Source organism: Neofelis nebulosa, chromosome 5 (assembly GCF_028018385.1).
Source record: "Neofelis nebulosa isolate mNeoNeb1 chromosome 5, mNeoNeb1.pri, whole genome shotgun sequence".
NCBI classification, from domain to species: Eukaryota; Metazoa; Chordata; class Mammalia; order Carnivora; family Felidae; genus Neofelis; species Neofelis nebulosa.
The window spans coordinates 144,811,553-144,829,910 of NC_080786.1; the positions used below are offsets into that span (position 1 = coordinate 144,811,553).

General features: G+C 37.9%; 1 protein-coding gene across 1 annotated transcript; it reads right to left on the reverse strand.

Moving 5' to 3' along the window:
- Positions 1-5,600: 5,600 nt before the first annotated feature.
- Positions 5,601-6,495, reverse strand: LOC131511464 (keratin-associated protein 26-1-like). Its single transcript, XM_058729112.1, has one exon. The coding sequence runs from the start codon at positions 6,418-6,420 to the stop codon at positions 5,869-5,871; it is 552 nt and encodes a 183-aa protein (XP_058585095.1). The 5' UTR covers positions 6,421-6,495; the 3' UTR covers positions 5,601-5,868.
- Between the last annotated feature and the right edge of the window lie 11,863 nt (positions 6,496-18,358).

An 18,358-nucleotide genomic window follows, 5' to 3' on the forward strand; every position in this document is an offset into this window, starting at 1 on the left:
GTCCCCAGGGGCGCCTGGGTGGCTCAGGCGGTTCAGCATCCGACTTCAGCTCAGGTCATGATCTCACGGTTCATGGGTTCGAGCCTCGTGTCGGGCTCTGTGCTGACAGCTCAGAGCCTGAAGCCTGCTTCTGATTCTGTGTCTCCTTCTCTCTCTGCCCCTCCCCTGCTCATGCTCTGTCTCTCTCTGTCTCTCAAAAATAAATAAAGGTAAGATAAAAAATAATACTTCAAAATTGGAAGTCCCCACATTCCTTAAGAGTTGCCCCCAGTGGCTTCACCTTCCCCAATTTTCTAGAAAATTACCCTATGAGAAATTATTCCTCAGTGGAGAATGAAAAAACTACTGTTTATGTTGAGAAGTGATTATACACAATTAAGTCTTGAGAAAAAAAAAATACTCAGTTCCAAATTCTACCCTCAAAATATCTGAACAATCTGTTACACTAACACTGCATTTTTTCCCTCACGTATGCCTGATTTAAAGACTTAGCTAATCATTATTCTAGTTTAAATATTTATTTTCCCTTAATCTATTTCAGGCAAGATAAGAAACAAGAAGATTCTGTCTGATTTTGAACTTCAGGGACAAGCTTCATAATTAGTTATGATGACGACCTAACATGCATTCTTGATTAGAGTTCATATAGGAAGGGCAAAATAATATTTGAGCTCCTGGTTTAACAAGAGAAAGCCAGTTCTTGTGACAGCCCGTTTGACGACGACTATATCCGGAGGATTAATTGCAATCAACTTCTTGGTGCTTAGATATTAATAAAGAATATTTGTGTGTGTGTGAAAAAAAAGCTTAAACACCTATTCTCCCCTTATATTAGCCAGGGCAGATGTACCTAGGAAACCAGAAGGCAATAAATATCAGCTAATATATTGACCTGAAATTAATCAAATAAATTTTTGTTCTGTAATCATAATGTAGCTTACTAGAGAAACATGGGTTTGAGAAAACTTCAAAAATAAATCCCAGATCAGTAATTTACAATATGTATGATCTTGGCTAAATTAGGAACAATTATAACTACCTTGCTGTATATTAAAATAATTAAGTTAATTTAAATAAGAATCATGATCTTGAGCTGGCGATACAAAATTATCACATGTGAACCAATCTATAAATATTAGCAGGTCCTATGTAGTCATGAGATATTCCATATGGAATTTTTCTTAAAATGCAACTGTTTGAATTCTATACTATGGGGATATGAGAAGTGAATACAGGTTTTCAGCCAACCTTGGGAAACACAGCACACGATAAAACTCCAAAGGAAAAACCCCAACATGTACAAGTTCTCGTCAGTACTCTCCCAAATTTAAATACTTCTTTCCCTGGCCTCCTCAACCATCTGACCAAAATGTAATTTATTTAAGTTAAAATCAACAAACATTTTCAGAGATCCTGGTCATTACTGATACAAAGGCAGCCTTCAAAGAATCGAAAGTCTAGAGAAGAGTTTAAAAATGCAAATAAAACAATGAAAAATTAAGCATGATATTGATGTAAGAATAGACAGTGAATAGAATAGAGTCTAGATATAGACACATCCATATACTTGATTTATGAAAACAAGGGCACTGAAATGCGATGCTGTAAGAAAAGGGGGCGTCTTTTAGAAGATGGTGGAGGTTCAACTGGAATTTTGGCCCCTACTACACAACACATATGCACACATCAATTTTATATTGATGGTATATTTAAATGCTGAAGGCAAAACAAAAAAGAAAAAAAAATTTCTAAAGTTACTATGTAGAATACTCATTAATTTGGGGTAAACAAAGATTTCTTAAAATCGGTAAAAGATTTTAAAAGATCAATACACTGGATTAACTTAAACTAAGGAATTTCTATTAATTTAAAGATACCAGTAAAAACATGACAAGATAAGTAGGGATATGGAAGAAGATAGTCAAAATATATCCACTCAACAAAAAGCTAATATAGAGACTACATAAAGAATTCTTTCCATCCTGAAAACAGACATATCAATTAAAAAATCACCAAAAGACACAAATGGTTACTTTACCAAAAAAAAAAAAAAAAAAAAAAGGACATTCATATGGCAAAGAAACATTTAAAAATGTTCTCAATATGATGAGTCATCAGGGGATTCAAAATAAAACCAACATTTTTCATAACTACATACTCACAAGAATAGCTAAATGCAAACATACTGACCATTGCAAGTATTGATGAAGATATAGAGGAACTTAATTCTCATGCTCTGATAGTAGAAATCAGTACTGATACAACTGTAGGGCATCGCCATGTTCTGGTGTAGAATAAGGCTGAACAGGCACATCCCATATAATTTATCAATCCCACTCCTAAATATATTACCCATATATATATATATATATATATATATATATATATATTATCCATACCTCCATAATGTATGGCAAAAGATAGGTGCAAGAATAAAAAACTATTCTCTACATTATTTCTAATCTAAACTGGAAACAACCCTGCAGAATGGATCAATAAATTTTGGTGCTTTAGTACCTTGAATATTATACATGAAGAAAAATAAACTGACTACTGGTATGTATAAAACAGCATGGAAGAATCTCACAAACACAGTATCTAAGAAATGACACTAGAGATAAGTGGGTACATACTGTATTATAATTTCATTTTAAAGTTCAAGAACAGGCAAAACTCACATATGGGTTAGATGTCAGAATAATGGCTACCTCTGTGGAATAATGATTTGTGCACAAGTTAGTATGTTACATTTCAACTACAATTCCACTTAAATTTATCTTTTTATGTTAATTTATTTTTTTTTTTTTGAGAGAGAGAGAGAGAGAGAGAGAGAATGAACAACAGAGGGGGCAGAGAAAGAGGGAGAGAGTGAATCCCAAGCAGGCTCTGTTCTGTCGGCGTGGAGCCCGATGCAGGGTTCAACCCCACAAACCATGAGATCATGACCTGAGCCAAAACCAAGAGTCAGACGCTAAGCCACCTGAGCCACCCAAACACCACCACTTAAAATTGTTTTTAAAATAAGCAGTCCAGAAACATCAACAATAGAAGTATGTTCAAGATAAAAGCAGGCTAAGTCAAGGTGTCATTTACTCTTTAGGTTAAGAGGTGAAGAAAGGGTTAGGAAAGACTTCAAAAAAATAAAGGGCACAGGGACACCTGGGTGACTCAGTCAGTTAGGATTCCAAGTCTTGATTTTGGCTCAGGTCATGATCTCATGGTTCATGGGATTGAGCCCCACATTGTGCTCTGCCCTGACAGCATGGATCCTGCTTGAGATTCTCTCTCTCCTGTTCTTTCTCTCTCTCTCAAAATAAATAAAGAAACATTTTTAAAAAATAAAAATTAAAGGGTGCAGATGTCACAAACTCAAAATATCTGGGAGAGACAGGCAGGTAAGGCAAAAGAATAAACGAGAATGGATTTTACAATAGCAGCATGAACCTGAATGGGAGGGACCGGCATTCAGCTTTATGTCAGAAGGTCCATAAGGAGGCGTGGGTTCCGAGAACCTGAGACATATGCCTTCTCTAAAGGAAACAGCTACTAGTTAGTTTCTGGAAAGCATTGTCTTTCCTGCATGCTGACATAGTTTCTAGATATTCTGCTTCTTCAGAAACATTAACATCATGCCTTAACAGTTTAGTTTTATTTTAATTTGTAAAATATATAACTATACACATTTTGAGAGAGGGAAAATGTATTTTAATACAGATATGCCCCACAGTATATGCCTTTGGTAAATAGTGAGATAGTTCAGGTTGATCTTGTCCAGGTCTCTATCTCTGTGTCTGCACAGGGCAGTTTAAGTTATAGTAGGTAGGTAATGAAATTGTTGCTGGATAAATCAACAATTTAATAAATGAAGTTGAACTGTGCTTTTATTTTATTTTTAATGTTTATGTATTTTTGAGAGACAGAGAGAGACAGACAGACAGACAGAGCACAAGCAGGAGAGGAACAGAGAGGGAGGGAGACACAGAAGCTTAAGCAGGCTCCAGGCTCTGAGATGTCAACACAGAGCCAGAAGCAGGGCTTGAACTCACAAACCGTGAGATCATGACCTGAGCTGGAGGCAGCCACCTAACCGACTGAGCCACCCAGGCTCCCCTGACCTGTGTTTTTAAAAGTGAGTACACATGGCAATGAGAAAAAATGAAATATGGCCTTTTGTAGCAACGTGGATGGAACTGGAGAGTGTGATGCTAAGTGAAATAAGCCATACAGAGAAAGACAGATACCATATGGTTTCACTCTTATGTGGATCCTGAGAAACATAACAGAAACCCATGGGGGAGGGGAAGGGAAAAAAAAAAAAAAAAAAAGAGGTTAGAGTGGGAGAGAGCCAAAGCATAAGAGACTGTTAAAAACTGAGAACAAACTGAGGGTTGATGGGGGGTGGGAGGGAGAGCAGGGTGGGTGATGGGTATTGAGGAGGGCACCTTTTGGGATGAGCACTGGGTGTTGTATGGAAACCAATTTGACAGTAAATTTCATATATTAAAAAATAAATAAATAAATAAATAAATAAATAAATAAATAAAAAATAAAAGTGAGTACAAGTTTTCAAAGTAGATTGATCAGAAGTACATCCTGGCTTTGATGACGAGATGTGCAGAAGGGTAGGTAATTGTAAAACACAGATGTTCGAAGCCTTACATGTAAGTCAGAATTGCCAGAGCTTGGTGTTGGCAATGTTGAGAAGGGGATGAAGCCAGAGAGATGGGACGGGGAGGAAGGCAATGAGGGAAAACAGATTCATGATCAGGCATTTGTATTTTTATTATATGATAATAGAGCATAGGAAGCCATCAAAGGCTTAAGGTTCAGTGAAACATGGTTCAGTTTGCAATTAGAAGGGAGATTTGGATGGAAGTACGTTCATTGGGTGAGAGAGATCAGTAAAATGTTCCTGTTGAGAAGTCAAAATAACTTCCACCAAGGGCTTTTTGGGTCTCTTAAGTACATAGGATCAGAGATCTAGAAAGAAGCTTGAGGAATAAACTATCAAGCTATTCCCTCAATGTCAGATAAGAGCATATGGTTGAGTAACCCATGTACTATTCACTTATCGTACAAGCAGTTTTAGTTGGTCATTTCTGTGTTAAAATGAAATTATGAGGGGCGCCTGGGTGGCGCAGTCGGTTAAGCGTCCGACTTCAGCCAGGTCACGATCTCGCGGTCCGTGAGTTCGAGCCCCGCGTCAGGCTCTGGGCTGATGGCTCGGAGCCTGGAGCCTGTTTCCGATTCTGTGTCTCCCTCTCTCTCTGCCCCTCCCCCGTTCATGCTCTGTCTCTCTCTGTCCCAAAAATAAATAAAAAACGTTGAAAAAAAAAAATTAAAAAAAAAAAAAAAAAAAAATGAAATTATGAAAGGGGTGCCTGGCTGGCTCAGTTGGTTAAGTGTCCTACTTCAGTTCAGCTCATGATTTCCCGGTTCATGAGTTCGAGCCCCGCATCAGGGTCTCTGCTGTCAGCGCAGATCCTGCTTCGGATCCTGTGTCTCCCTGCCTCCCTGCCCACCCCCCTCAAAAATAAATAAACATTAAAAAAAGCATTAAAAAAAAACCAAAATAATGAAAGACAAACTGAAGAACCAGCTTCTTAATTTTGACTTAATCCAATTTATTTCAACGTGAACCGAATAAATTCTTCCCGCATCTGAATGACATTGAACCGCGTTGTACATCAAATAACTTTATGCCAAGGAGAGATGAATAAAAAGATAAAAATATGAAAGGAGGGGCTTGAACTACATCAGGCACAGTAAACGCAAGGAAAGGCACTATTAGGAAAGAACCCAAAGTCCCCAGAGTTTGCATTTTTGTCCTGGATCCTTAGCATATGATTATTAAATGGAACAAGGAAGCTACTGGCCTCCCAGCGCAGAGCAGGATGGACGGCAGGTGTTGTACACGTGGGTCAGAGGTTGGCACCCACAGAGGAGAGGACGCAGAGGTCTGAGGCCACTTGGCACAACGTGAAGCGATTGAGGATTGCAGGGCAAACAGCTCAAGGGGCGGCATCCGTAAGTAGGGAGGCTGAGGGGTCGGCAGCTGCTGGACACATAGCTCAGAGGCCGGTAGGAGATGGGGACACAGGAGCCAGAGACGTAAGAACCGGCAGGAAGAAAAGTGGTTCCCTGGCAGGGTCTGGACACGTAGTAAGTAGTAGAAGGGCAGCAAGAAGTTTCAAAGTTGCTGGGCTCGTGGGGGGCTGGCTGGCCGCTGGTTGCTTCATTGCAGGCCTCTTGGCAGTTGTCCAGAGGCCGGAGATGGCCTTGACAGTTACTGGGCAAGCAGAGGACATCGCCACAGCTCACGCCCGTGGAACAGAGGGTGATGGAGGACGTGAGCGGAAGATGGGAGGGATTGCTGAGGGATCCCAAACTGTAGTTGGTGGAGCAGTTGTGACAAGACATCGCGAGGTTCCGAAGGTGGGTTGTGGTTGAATGGAGAGATGCGAGTGTCTTCGGGTTTCACCGTGTCCCTCACTTGGTTCCACCCTTATATATCCCTAGAAGGTGGCGATTGTGTACACAGACTCTCTTCCTCCTCCTTGTAGGAAGCTGCATCGGGACTCTTCATTATAGTCCAGGAAGCGGTGTCCCCAGCGCCCATAAAGCTGGACGTTCCATCCATTGTGATTAAGGAGATCTAGAAAGAAGTGCGACTGAATTTTAAGAGGATTGCGACTTCTTAAATTACCCAATGAAAACAGACGCGTTTGAAGGTCATTCGCGTAATCCAATTACAACCGCCACTACACAAACATTCGTACAATTCCTCCCTTGGAATTGCCTTTCAGACTTGAAAAGTTGTAGCAACATCCTCTGGAACAGCAGCAAATGATCTCTCTTTGAGGGGCAATTCTATTCTTTTTGCAAATGGTCAGTAGTAAGAAACGTGAAAACAAGTATGTGGCAAAAGAATGTGAAAAATTCTATAACCTATATGATTCGGAGCAGAAAAAGTGTAAATGTGGTATAATATGGAAAATTTCAACGTGCCTAAATTGGTGTTTTGCTTTATTTTAGAATCCTGGTAGAAAATAGCTTCCCATCAAAATATTTTTATTTGAAATAGCCATACTCATTTTATCCATTTTAATAAACAGAGTACTGCTAAAACTTAGTTTATGTTTAAAGTATTCTTAATATAGATAAATAAGATGGGCTCAGTTAAAAATATGAATAGTACTGTGAACAAAAGCAAATAAAGGAAACAAACCCCTCAAAGAAAGCAGAACAACATGACATTTTTAATACTTAGTATAGGTTTATATATTTCATGCTTACGTTCCAATTGAAAACTAATGTTCTTAGTAAAAAACAAACAAAAAATAAATAAAACAAAACAAAAACAAAAACAATAGAAATAATGACTTAGACCTGGACATAGGTTTAGTTTTGCTTCTTACATTGATTCTGATGTCCATTTCCACAAAACAGCTTCTAAACTATTTCACACAGGAAATAGTGTCAGAATAAATGTACAGTTTTTCTAAACATTAGTACTTTTTTTTTGAAGTTTTATTTATTTACTTTAATAGAAAGCATGAGCAGGGGAGAGGAAGAGAGACAAGGAGAGAGAGAATCCCAAGCAGACTCCGTGCTGTCAGCATAGAGCCCGATGTGGGGCTCAAACTCACGAACCATGAGATCATGACCTGAACTGAAACCAAGAGTAGGATGCTTAAGCGACTGAGCCACCCAGGTGGCTAAGTAGCATTAGTACTTCGAGGGCTATTTGGAGATCTATTTTCCGGCAAAAAATTGGTTTAAGGATGCTCAATTGTGTTTAACCCCATCCATTCCATGGTATTTTTATATACCAACATATCCAGTGGCTCCAGTGGCCATTTTAATGGGAATTTGAATTATCTTGCTGGATCTACCTTCCAATTCCCTTTAGCTAAAAATTCAATGTAAATCACAACAATTTCTTCTATTTTAATGTTCAAGGGATACGCCCACACTTAAGTCTCCCTCTGTTCAGGAGGAGTCAAATCTCTGAAGCAGAAGACTGGTTTCTCTATGAGCCAATACAGGACTATTTTACTACCAGGGATAGAAATACAAAAAGAAAATGATATGGTCTCTGAGGTTCTGTACTAACACGTTAAAATTATCCCAGTATTTTAGGCCAGAGAACATCACCCGTTGATGATTTGTACCTGATGAGTTTGAGGAGTCCCTCCAAGCCCAATCTCCACCCCTCCAGCTTTCATCACCTGATACTCTGTGTACACATTGCTAGAGACTTCTTGTGAAATACCGGAAACATCAGCTGAATGGCGTTAGTAATAGGTACAGCCACCATATTTAACTGAACGCTTATCACATTTATACGCTGATGTTCTTTATGCCTGTTCTTCTCTAACGTAAGCAAAAGTCCAACCCTGTATCATTAGTACATCAGCATATTTGTGTTTAAGCATACATATGCATTGTTTAGGTAGTATGTATACATGAATGTTCTTCCATGAAGAGAAAGGGCGTGGAATGAGAGGAAGCTAGGATTCATTTAGTGTCTACAAACCTTGTAATGTGGATACCAACATGTGTCAGCTCACTTTATCTTCACAACCCTTTCTGGTCAATTTTACTATGTCAAGTATTCATGTGAGAAAACTTGAAACATAGAAAGTTACAGTGACTGATATGAAAAGCATTTGAACAAAGTGGGTTCAAACATTTGAACATATGTTTGGGGGTCCTCAACCCATAAAATGTTTTTTCTCCCATTATCCAATATGGCATTATATAGAAATATATTTACAGCATCATTTACTAATCATGTTCGATTAGCATAATTGCTCTGCTCCCCAATCGCTATCAGTATCATTTTATGGAATTATTGGAATATTAATGATAACCTATTTTTTGGTGTCATTATTAGGTTGCGTTGAGATGTAAGAAAAACTTAAAGACACTATAATAGAATAATTTATATTCTTGCTGTGGCTTTCTTAATCCATTCCAGAGAGTTCTACCTTGAGTCTAACTTGTTTAGAGCACTTCTACAGACTCTCATTTTTTCCGTTATGGGTAGGCAACCCTGCAAAAATATTCATGACATCTTAGAAAATAGAATGCTCTGAATGCAAGTTGTAACTTAGCACACTAAATGTTGAACTGACGTTATTTGGTAGTGACTGTGCCACAGAAAGGGAAGAGCTCAGGCGGGCATAAGAGCAGAGACCTCACTAGCAGCCTCTGGAATTATAAACACGTTTCACACTCTTCTGCTGAGGAAGTCCAGACGTAGACTGAGGACCCAGGCAACCTGTGTGCGCCTCCAGATTTACCCACATTGTTGCTTTTGCTTCAATGAACCAGGGGTCCTGACCTTTCTTACTCTATAGGAACAACCCTGAACTCTCTCTCTCTCTCTCTCTCTCTCTCTCTCTCTCTCTCTCTCTCTCTCTCTCTTTCTCTGTCTCTCTCTGTCTCTCTCTCTCTGTCTCTCTTCAGACACAAAGTATCCTCAGAGCATTGCAACAATGCAGTTAAGGCAGTAAATGACATATTTTGCCTTCCTTTATTCAACCAATATGTATTGAGTACTTTGCATGTGCAAAACATTATGATGGATGCTGGCAATGATACCAAGATACTACCGATTTTTGCTCCCAGACACATCCAGTCTGGTAGATGTGATAAGACAGGCACCCCATCCATTCAGTGTTTACTAAGTTCTATGAAATGGTGTAGAGAGAAGAGCAAACATTGCTCATTGGCTTTACCTAGAGTTTGCATTTGATGTTAATTTTGAAGGATGGGAAGCGATGTCAGGGGGCCTTGGGAAGGGGGAAGACACTTCAGGCTGTGGACGGCTTGAAGACAGAAAAAGTAGCAACAGGTTGCTTTCAGTAGAGGATTCTTAGAAGCAAACTGTAGCAACTAAACTTAGATTCACATGCTGAATTTAATTTAATCATCAAAGAAGCAGTTAAGAGTTTGTTCTACAGGCACGGTGCCCTTGTAACTGATTTCGAGAAGAGGGTGCTGTGATTAAATCGTAGCCCATATTGGAAAGAGGGAAAATCTATTGTAATGCTTTTCTCCCTTGTTCCACTAAAATTATGTCTTTTCATCCATTTCCCTTTCCGTTATCACTTCTATCACTCAAGTTGGGCCTTGTTCCCCTTTGGTGAGTACATACATTTCTTACCGCCATCTTGACTCTTAATCACTGTTGACTTCTCTTTAGCATAAATACTATATTCAGATTAATGCTCCCCAAATCAATTTCATCATATGACTCTCTTACTGAAAACATTGGTGACTTCTTTTTGAACACAGAGAATTGTCCAAACACTTGATTAGCCCTCCTCTGCTTCCCAGTGGGGATTTTCTTCTGTATTTTGGGTTGTCCATGTTATTCTATATCCTCCTTCCTTTCACATCACGTCTTCATCCATCCTTTCTTCCCCTTTGGAATAATTCTTTAATGTTATCAATCATTCGTACCTCAATTAAATTAGCCCCTTCTTTGTAAATATTTTCTTACCAACATAAATCTCCTTGGCCTTAAATCTGTATGACTATCATTACCTAATTCACATGCGTGCATTAGCACACACACACACACACACACACATGCACATACACGGACACACAAATTCTTTTGCATTGTAAGCAAACATTCTTTCTGTATGTGCTGTAATGTCTTATATTTTGACTACATTACAGAACCCTTATTAGCTACTATTTACTGAGTCCTTATTCTAGATGAGACACTATTCTATGTGTTTTATATGTATTTACTGATTTAATCATCAAAAATCCGTATTCAGGTAGGAGTGATCATATACATGTGAGGAAACAGTCCATCCGTAACAAATGTTTGCTGACTAACATGAAAGCATTCACAAAATATAACTTAGGTTTTCTTCACCAAATAAAAGTTGACCTTTACTTAGTCAAGTCAATAATCTCTTTTATATACTTTTCTCATCATCTGCTCGTTTTCGCCAGGGAAAGTCAACTTTCAAGGAATATAAAAGAATATGAAGATAGAAAGAGGTTGAAGGGGATTGAAACCCTTTGCCAAGTTTTTATCTTGTCCTTTCTAATATCCTTGATTAATATTCATCTTAGCTTGGCTTAGAGGAGACAACCCATTATCTGGAGTCAGTCCACTGCAACCTACAACATAATGAAGTGGTCTAATTATAGCACCCCCTGTTGGATGCTGTGTGTAAAAGCATTAATTTATAATCCACTGAAAGAATTAAGTTAATTCACTAATCAGCAATGTAGAGTTTTGGGTAACTGATAAGGTTGTAATCTACTTTCAACTGAATCTTTGTATCTTGTAAAATTCTTGAGTGTGGAAACTATGGTTTACACATGATTTGCACAAAATTTGCTCCACTCATTCCCACTTCATTCATTATAAAAGAACTTCCCCCAGATGATGTTAGAAAACTGTTTTCTATTAACACATCCCTTCATACCTGTATTAAAGATAGTGTAGGGGGAAGTATCCCTTTCACTCTTCACAGTTAAGCCCTTGAATTGTGTCCTTTTCACCTTTACAAGGTCTGTTTCAATCTCCTCCCTTTGCCTATATATTTTAAGGCTTTAGTAAGGTATAATTGATATAACAAGCTGAACGTATTTAAGGAGTACAATTAGTGATGTTTCGACATTTGTATATATCAAAACTCAAGATAACAATCATATTCATTACCTCCCAAAATCTCCTCATGAACTTTGTAGTCCCTCCTTCCTACCCCTCTCCACCTCCCCGCTCTCCTATCTTTGTCTCTACAACAATCTTCATTCAGCCATTTTGGATTAGCTTGCATTTTCTAACATTTTATTAAATGAAATGAAATGGCACAGAATATACTCATATTTACTGTAATAGTATTCTTATATTTAATTCATCCAAGTTGTAACATGTATCAATTGTTCATTCCTTATATTTCTGTGCAGTGTTCCACCATACACATATAATGTAACTTATTCATTTATATGTTGATGGACAATTGGACTGTATGCAGGTTTGGGAAATTGCAAACACAAAAATGCTATGAGAGCACCCTCCAAGTTTTTGAATAGACATGTACATTCATATCTCTTGGGTAAATATCTATGAATGGAAAGATTCTATGACATAATAGGTCAATGTTTAACTTTTAAGTAACTCTCAAATTGTTATCTAAACGGACTGAATCACTTTATATTCCCACCAGAAGGGTGTAAGAGTTCAAACTCCATCATGCCTTTCAACATTTGGTGTATTCAGACATTTGGTATAGTCAGATTGTTATTCTATTAAGCATATCGTGGTATTTCATTGTAGCTTTAATGTGTTAGGATTGATAATGCCGAGCATATTCATTGCTTATTCTCCATCTGTATATCTTCTTTAGTAAAGAAACTGCTCAATGTTTTTTCCATTTTTTCTTTAGTTGGGTTGTTTGCTTTCTTATTGTTGACTTTGGGGAGTTCTTTAAATATTTTTAGATACAACTCTTTTTATTAGATATAAGATTTACAAATATTTTCTACCAATCTGTGGGTTGTCTTTATTCATGTAATAGGAACTTTTTGAAAAGCAAACATTTTTAATTTTAATGAATTTCAAGTGATTATTTTTAAGTTATAGTTTGTGTTTTTTAGCTAAGAATCCTTTACCTAACCACATTCATGTCTTCAAAAGTCTTTCCCTATGTTTTTGGATCCATATTTTTGAAATCTAGTTTTTGTCTTCACCAATTTTGTATGCTGTGATCTTCAAAGATCACCAGTGATGAATTCCCTGCAAAAATGACAATTTTGCCTCAGTCTTAACTCCATGGCAGGTGCCATTGCTATCCATACTCTCTATTTTGATACCTTGTCCTACTTTTATTCGGCAATCCTTTAATCTTATGGTTCTGTTTCTTTCCTTTTTTTTTAATTTATTATTTTTATTTTGAAAGAGAGTGCACATGCTCGTGAGCAGGGGAGGGGCAGAGAGAAAGAAAGAGAGAAAGAGATTCCAAGCAGGCTCTGTGTTGTCAGCATGGAACAACGAGATCATGACCTGAGCAAAAGCCAAGAATTGGATGCTTAACCAACTGAGCTACCCAGGCACCCCACATGGTTCTATTTCTATTACACAGACCACCCGTTCTGTCTTCATATCTACTTCTTTTTCTTCCATTCTCAAAAATATAGATTTTTCTCAATTCTCTTCTTTTGCATTTTTGTTAATCTGTATTTCATTAATTATAAGGGTTCAATTAATAGCTCTACATAAATTCTTCTGTATTTACAATGACAGCCTTGCTCTCTTCCCTGATCTGTATTCCTGCATTTACAGTTGTCTGCTAGATCATTCCACTGGGACACCTTACCCTTCATGCTAAGTATTTATATATACATAGTGCTTTCTCCAAAGCTGGTTTCTCCTTCCATGGAGTTGATTTCTACTTATGGTACCATATTCTCTTAGTCACATAGGCTTCAACTAGTATAAAACTATCCTCACCAAAACTTCTATCTTTATCATATTCCCAAGGACAAGATTAGTAGTAAAATATAGCTCAGGCAATGTCTCTCCTTCAGTTGCATTTATCTTGAATACCTCCCTGTTGTCCACATAATAAAATCAAATGTCCTTAAATTCTCACTCAAAGCTATTCAGGACATGGAACCCCACATACATTACCAAGCCTGAGTCCTTTAGTTCTTCTTTATATGGAACTCCAGATGACCTTATTTGCCATTCCCAGCGAGCATCTCACTTACTTTGCTGGTTTCCTCTTTGCTGTCTTGAACACTTTTCCTCCCTCTTCACTTACCTGCATCCCACTTACTCTTTACGGCTCAACTCAGATATCATCACTATGAGGAAGTCTTCATCTCTGTCCAACCAGAAGCCATTTCTTTTCCTTGGATCTTGATTCCACTTTGCCTATCTTCTATTGCACTAATCATTTCATACTTTCTATTTATTCAGTTCAAGTCTTATTTTTTGCTGCTTGGTAATAATTATATCGAAGACATTATAGCCTGTTTATATTGTTTAATTTATGTAATATAATTTGTATTGTATAATTATGTTGAAGACATTGTAGTCTGTTTGTATTGCTAAAAATTCCCAATATCCTGTTTTTGTGAACATTGATTCAAACAATGAACAAAAATGCTTTAGTCACTGTATTCATCTAGTTTATGCATTTTATTTTCTCTTCCTTTATCTCAAGTATTTCTCATGTTGTAATGAAGATGCTCATGTAGATCAATATACATGATGGTAAATAGCCATTGAGAAGAATTGATAAGGGGTTGACAGAGCCCCATCTGTCTTAATTCAAGTCCTTCTGACTTAAAGGACTCGACCTATTCACTTGGTCGTAGATGTATATCTTCAACCCTTTTGCCCCTTAGTTTTATAAACTAGAACCAATTTGTCTCTGGTTCTTTGAGAGCCTTTCATAGCCAAGGCAAAGATTTACTATAAACCTCCTAAAAAATGGGAGGTCTAGGTCTATTATTGTGCTTGTCTTGGATTTTTCACATAACACACTTTACAGCCAGTGGAAGAATGCAGTTCACCTCCAGGTCACAGAGGATCCTTGCTCAGTTATTTCCTTGCATAACAAAACACCTCTCCTGGCCCCTTTTTTATTCCAGACTCTGTGGGCACACTGAAACTCTGGGGAAAGACTTTACAATAAGAAATATCATTTTAGAGTATAAAGAGTTTCTAGGTTGTTTTTTTTTTTTAATAGAACATGGGATCAAAATGTCAATGCTATGACTTGTCAGCAACTCCACAGTCACACTAAAATCAATAGATGCTCTTGGGAGTTTGGCCCTAACAAACCCTTATCCTGCCACATAGAAAGGAACTCAGGGCCAATGAAGACTGAGTTGCCTAACACATTTTTTCCTCTGAAGCATTATTTTATAACAATCCATAAAAGCTAGAGAATCACTCTTCTTCAGTTGAAAGACTGACATTTAAGTAATTCAAGTCTTTATCTTGATCTTTATCACAGCCTACTCCCAGGTTCCCATAGAATAGTGTCATCCTAAGTGGGGGAGTTTTTGTGGGTTTTTCCCCCCTTATAAGTTTTCTCATAATACTTAAAAACCTTTTATCTCTTTTCTTGACCAATTCCTCTAGAGACATTCTTATTTTTTATTTAGGTAAGTTAATCATTAATCGGTGGTGAAACACTCTGAAAACTTGGAGATTGGTTACCATAAATGGTAACTATTCATTTTTCATGTTGAGAGTTAAAAAAGACTGATATTCCATTCTCATCTACCTTATCTCACCAGTAGTTGTCTGGAGGAATGCAGAGTCTGAAAAGAATGGAGAACTCTTTCCTATCTGAAATGCTTGTGGATTAGATTACTTAGCAAATGGTATTTTAACTTAAAAAAAAAATAAACTAGTTGATATCTTGAAAGTGAAGTGAAACGTCACTAAGGCTGTACAAGACTTAATTTTATGATAAAAAATAATTTCTTTCATAGTAACCATCCACTGCCTTGCAGTTCAATATTAGGCTGAGGTATGAATGAACTGACTTTAGGCTTTAATGGTCAAGCATAAAATTGAAGTAGTGAAGAAATTGGAGAAGCTCCAGCTGGAGTGACCATGGGTCTTTCAGAATATTTGCTGACTACCTTGCTTGCCCCAGTGATGTCTTTCTTTTGATGTATTGGCTTGGAAAGCAGAATGCTGAGACAATAAAGTATTGCCAAACCTAAAATCTAAACCAGAAGCGATTGGTTGGTTTATTCCATAAGAAGTTTAAGGAATTTTTACCCAAATGACAACAACAACAACAACAACAGCAAAAGAAAAGCAAAAACAGGAAGTGGTAATGGGTTTGATGTGTTAAGTAGTCACAAAAATGCTGTTAATCCCCTGGATCACTTATCCATTCATCTGCCCCCTTCCTCACAGAGTCACCTGCATTGTCATTTTTCCCCTGGCAACAAAGATGGGAGTTGTCAGAGACACAGCTTTCTGGAAGAGGGAAGAAGAAGACCTCACAGGTTGATGAATTGAATTTGAGGGAAGCTCATTGGAATCAAGTGAACATGCTGACCAACTTGCATGGTTAATAGGGCATCATTTTATTGTCTGTTAATAAGGAGGAATTGGGCAGGCAAATTAAAGGCCAACTCCTGGGAAACAGATTCACAAACAGCTGACCAACAGTATCTGATTTGAGCAGGAGGAATTTTTCTATAACCTGGAAATCCATCCCAAGTTCTCCTTCACGTAATAACTGGTGCATAGGTTCATCTGAATGGGCAGAAATTTCCATCCTCTTTCAGACAACAGTAATAGAGATATACACCTACACTGAGCTTGAAATGAAGAAAATCCACTAATGCTAAGATCAGAAACTCGTTAAATTGTAAAAACTTTGACTGGTTGTTTTGGAGGATTAGAAGGTGGTGTGCACCTTCCTGTGAAGGAAGAGTGAACAGTTGAACCATCTCCCAGCTCAGCCCCTCCTGCAGCCTGACCTCTTTATATCCATTTAGAGATAAATGTAAAAGGTCAGAGTTTTTACATTGGATTCTTTTCACTATAAGGAGGCTTTGGTTTTCTCAAGGACATTTCCAAATACTCATACTCTTGTGGGACACCATAGATGAGGCATTGAGTGCCTTGGATTGGGTTTATAATGCTGCTAAATGTGACCCACTGTAGAATGAAAAGCTGACTTTAAGAATTCTGAGTGAATTCTTGCAGTCCACCCACCAACTTGGAAATCTCCTTTGGCCCTTGTGTTGAAATTGGATGAGTATAAAAGAGACATTATCGTAATAATGGGGCAGTAGATGTCCCAGGCTAAGTTGTATTTAGCTAAGTTAACAAATAGCTGCTATTGTGTGTCTCAAATCCAAAGTAGCCAAAGGTACAAGCCTTGTGATCCACAGCTGGAAGACAACCTGGCTGTGACTGCTGAGCCAAAAGATTCCCAAGGTTTAAATAAATGGAGTGAGCACGATTATTTTTTGCCTAATATAAGACATCGGATGTAGAGGTCGCTTTTAGACAATAAGCTTGAGCAATGAAAACATGAACAAGGCAAAAGGGCCCATGGCAACCACTGATCTGAATGAAAATAGGCTCATTCAGACACCCACCTCAAAATAACCAGAGGTCTAACTGACCAGTTGCAACCACTCACAGCTCCTAAGATTACCAAAAAAGGGGAAATTTCATATTGTCCCATACACCTTCATTCTGTCCCATAACTGTGGCCCCTCACCACTACCTTGTGGCAGGCAGTTTTTCCTTTGTTGTCCCATCTGCCTCTCCCTTGCAGTATATTCAATAAACTTCTTTCTCTTTTGTTGTGTTTTGGGTGAATTCTTTCACCATCCACAGGCATGCATCCAATCAAAGCACTCCACATTGAATGTACTAAAATCATTAGATTGTTTGAGCCCCTAGCTGGTGTCTCACTGTTAAGAACCAAAAGTAAAGCCACCTTCACTATTGGTGCTGATATCCATTATCTCTCTCTCTCTCTCAACACCTGATGATTCTTCCCTCCCCCATACCCTGACATCAGTCACTTTGAGGAGATGAATGATTAAGGGTAGGACCCATAAGACCTATGTGTCTCTTTCCACAAGGAAGACAAAGGCCCAATGAACTCTTTTAAATGTTCTGTGAAGTTTCTGGGAAAATGCATGATAAGCAGTGCAGTATAGAAATAAGGGTTATATATTGGGTGGGAGGAAGGTCCCTGTAGGTCTATAGCATTTCTACATGTCTTGAGAACAAAGTCACTGGTTCCTTCTGTTCTGAATTATCTTTTCAACCATGTTTGTATAGTAAAGAGTTTTAGAAAATAAATATAGTATTTCTCTCTAGGGCAAAAAACAGGTATGCTTACTTCCCGTTATCATATTGATGATCTAGGTTTATGTTTTCTTTTTAATAATCTAGGCTTCTTAATCTCAGGGTTTCTTTCCTATTAAACAACTCACTGCAAATGTAAGTATCGTGAGGCTTCCTATTCCCTGTGGGAATTGAGGGTCAGAGAATTGGTGTAATGGTAATATTCTGGCTTCTGCTACTGCCATGAATAATAAACCTTTTGTCTCTGAACCATAGGTGTCATGTCTTCTGCCAGCTTCCATGAATCTGTGCTAAGCTAACTTGTTTGCTTGCAAGCAGGGTAAAAGCTCAGAGTTTTCGTGGTTCTCATTGTCCCTTTCCAAAGATTTCTATTTTCTAGTTGAAATTGTGGCATTGCAGCATCGTAATTACCTCTATTTGTTTCAACAATCATTTAATAAGATAAATTTTGGTAGAAGTACAATAATTATAGTAATACTGAAATAATTATGAAAAATTATGCATTTACGC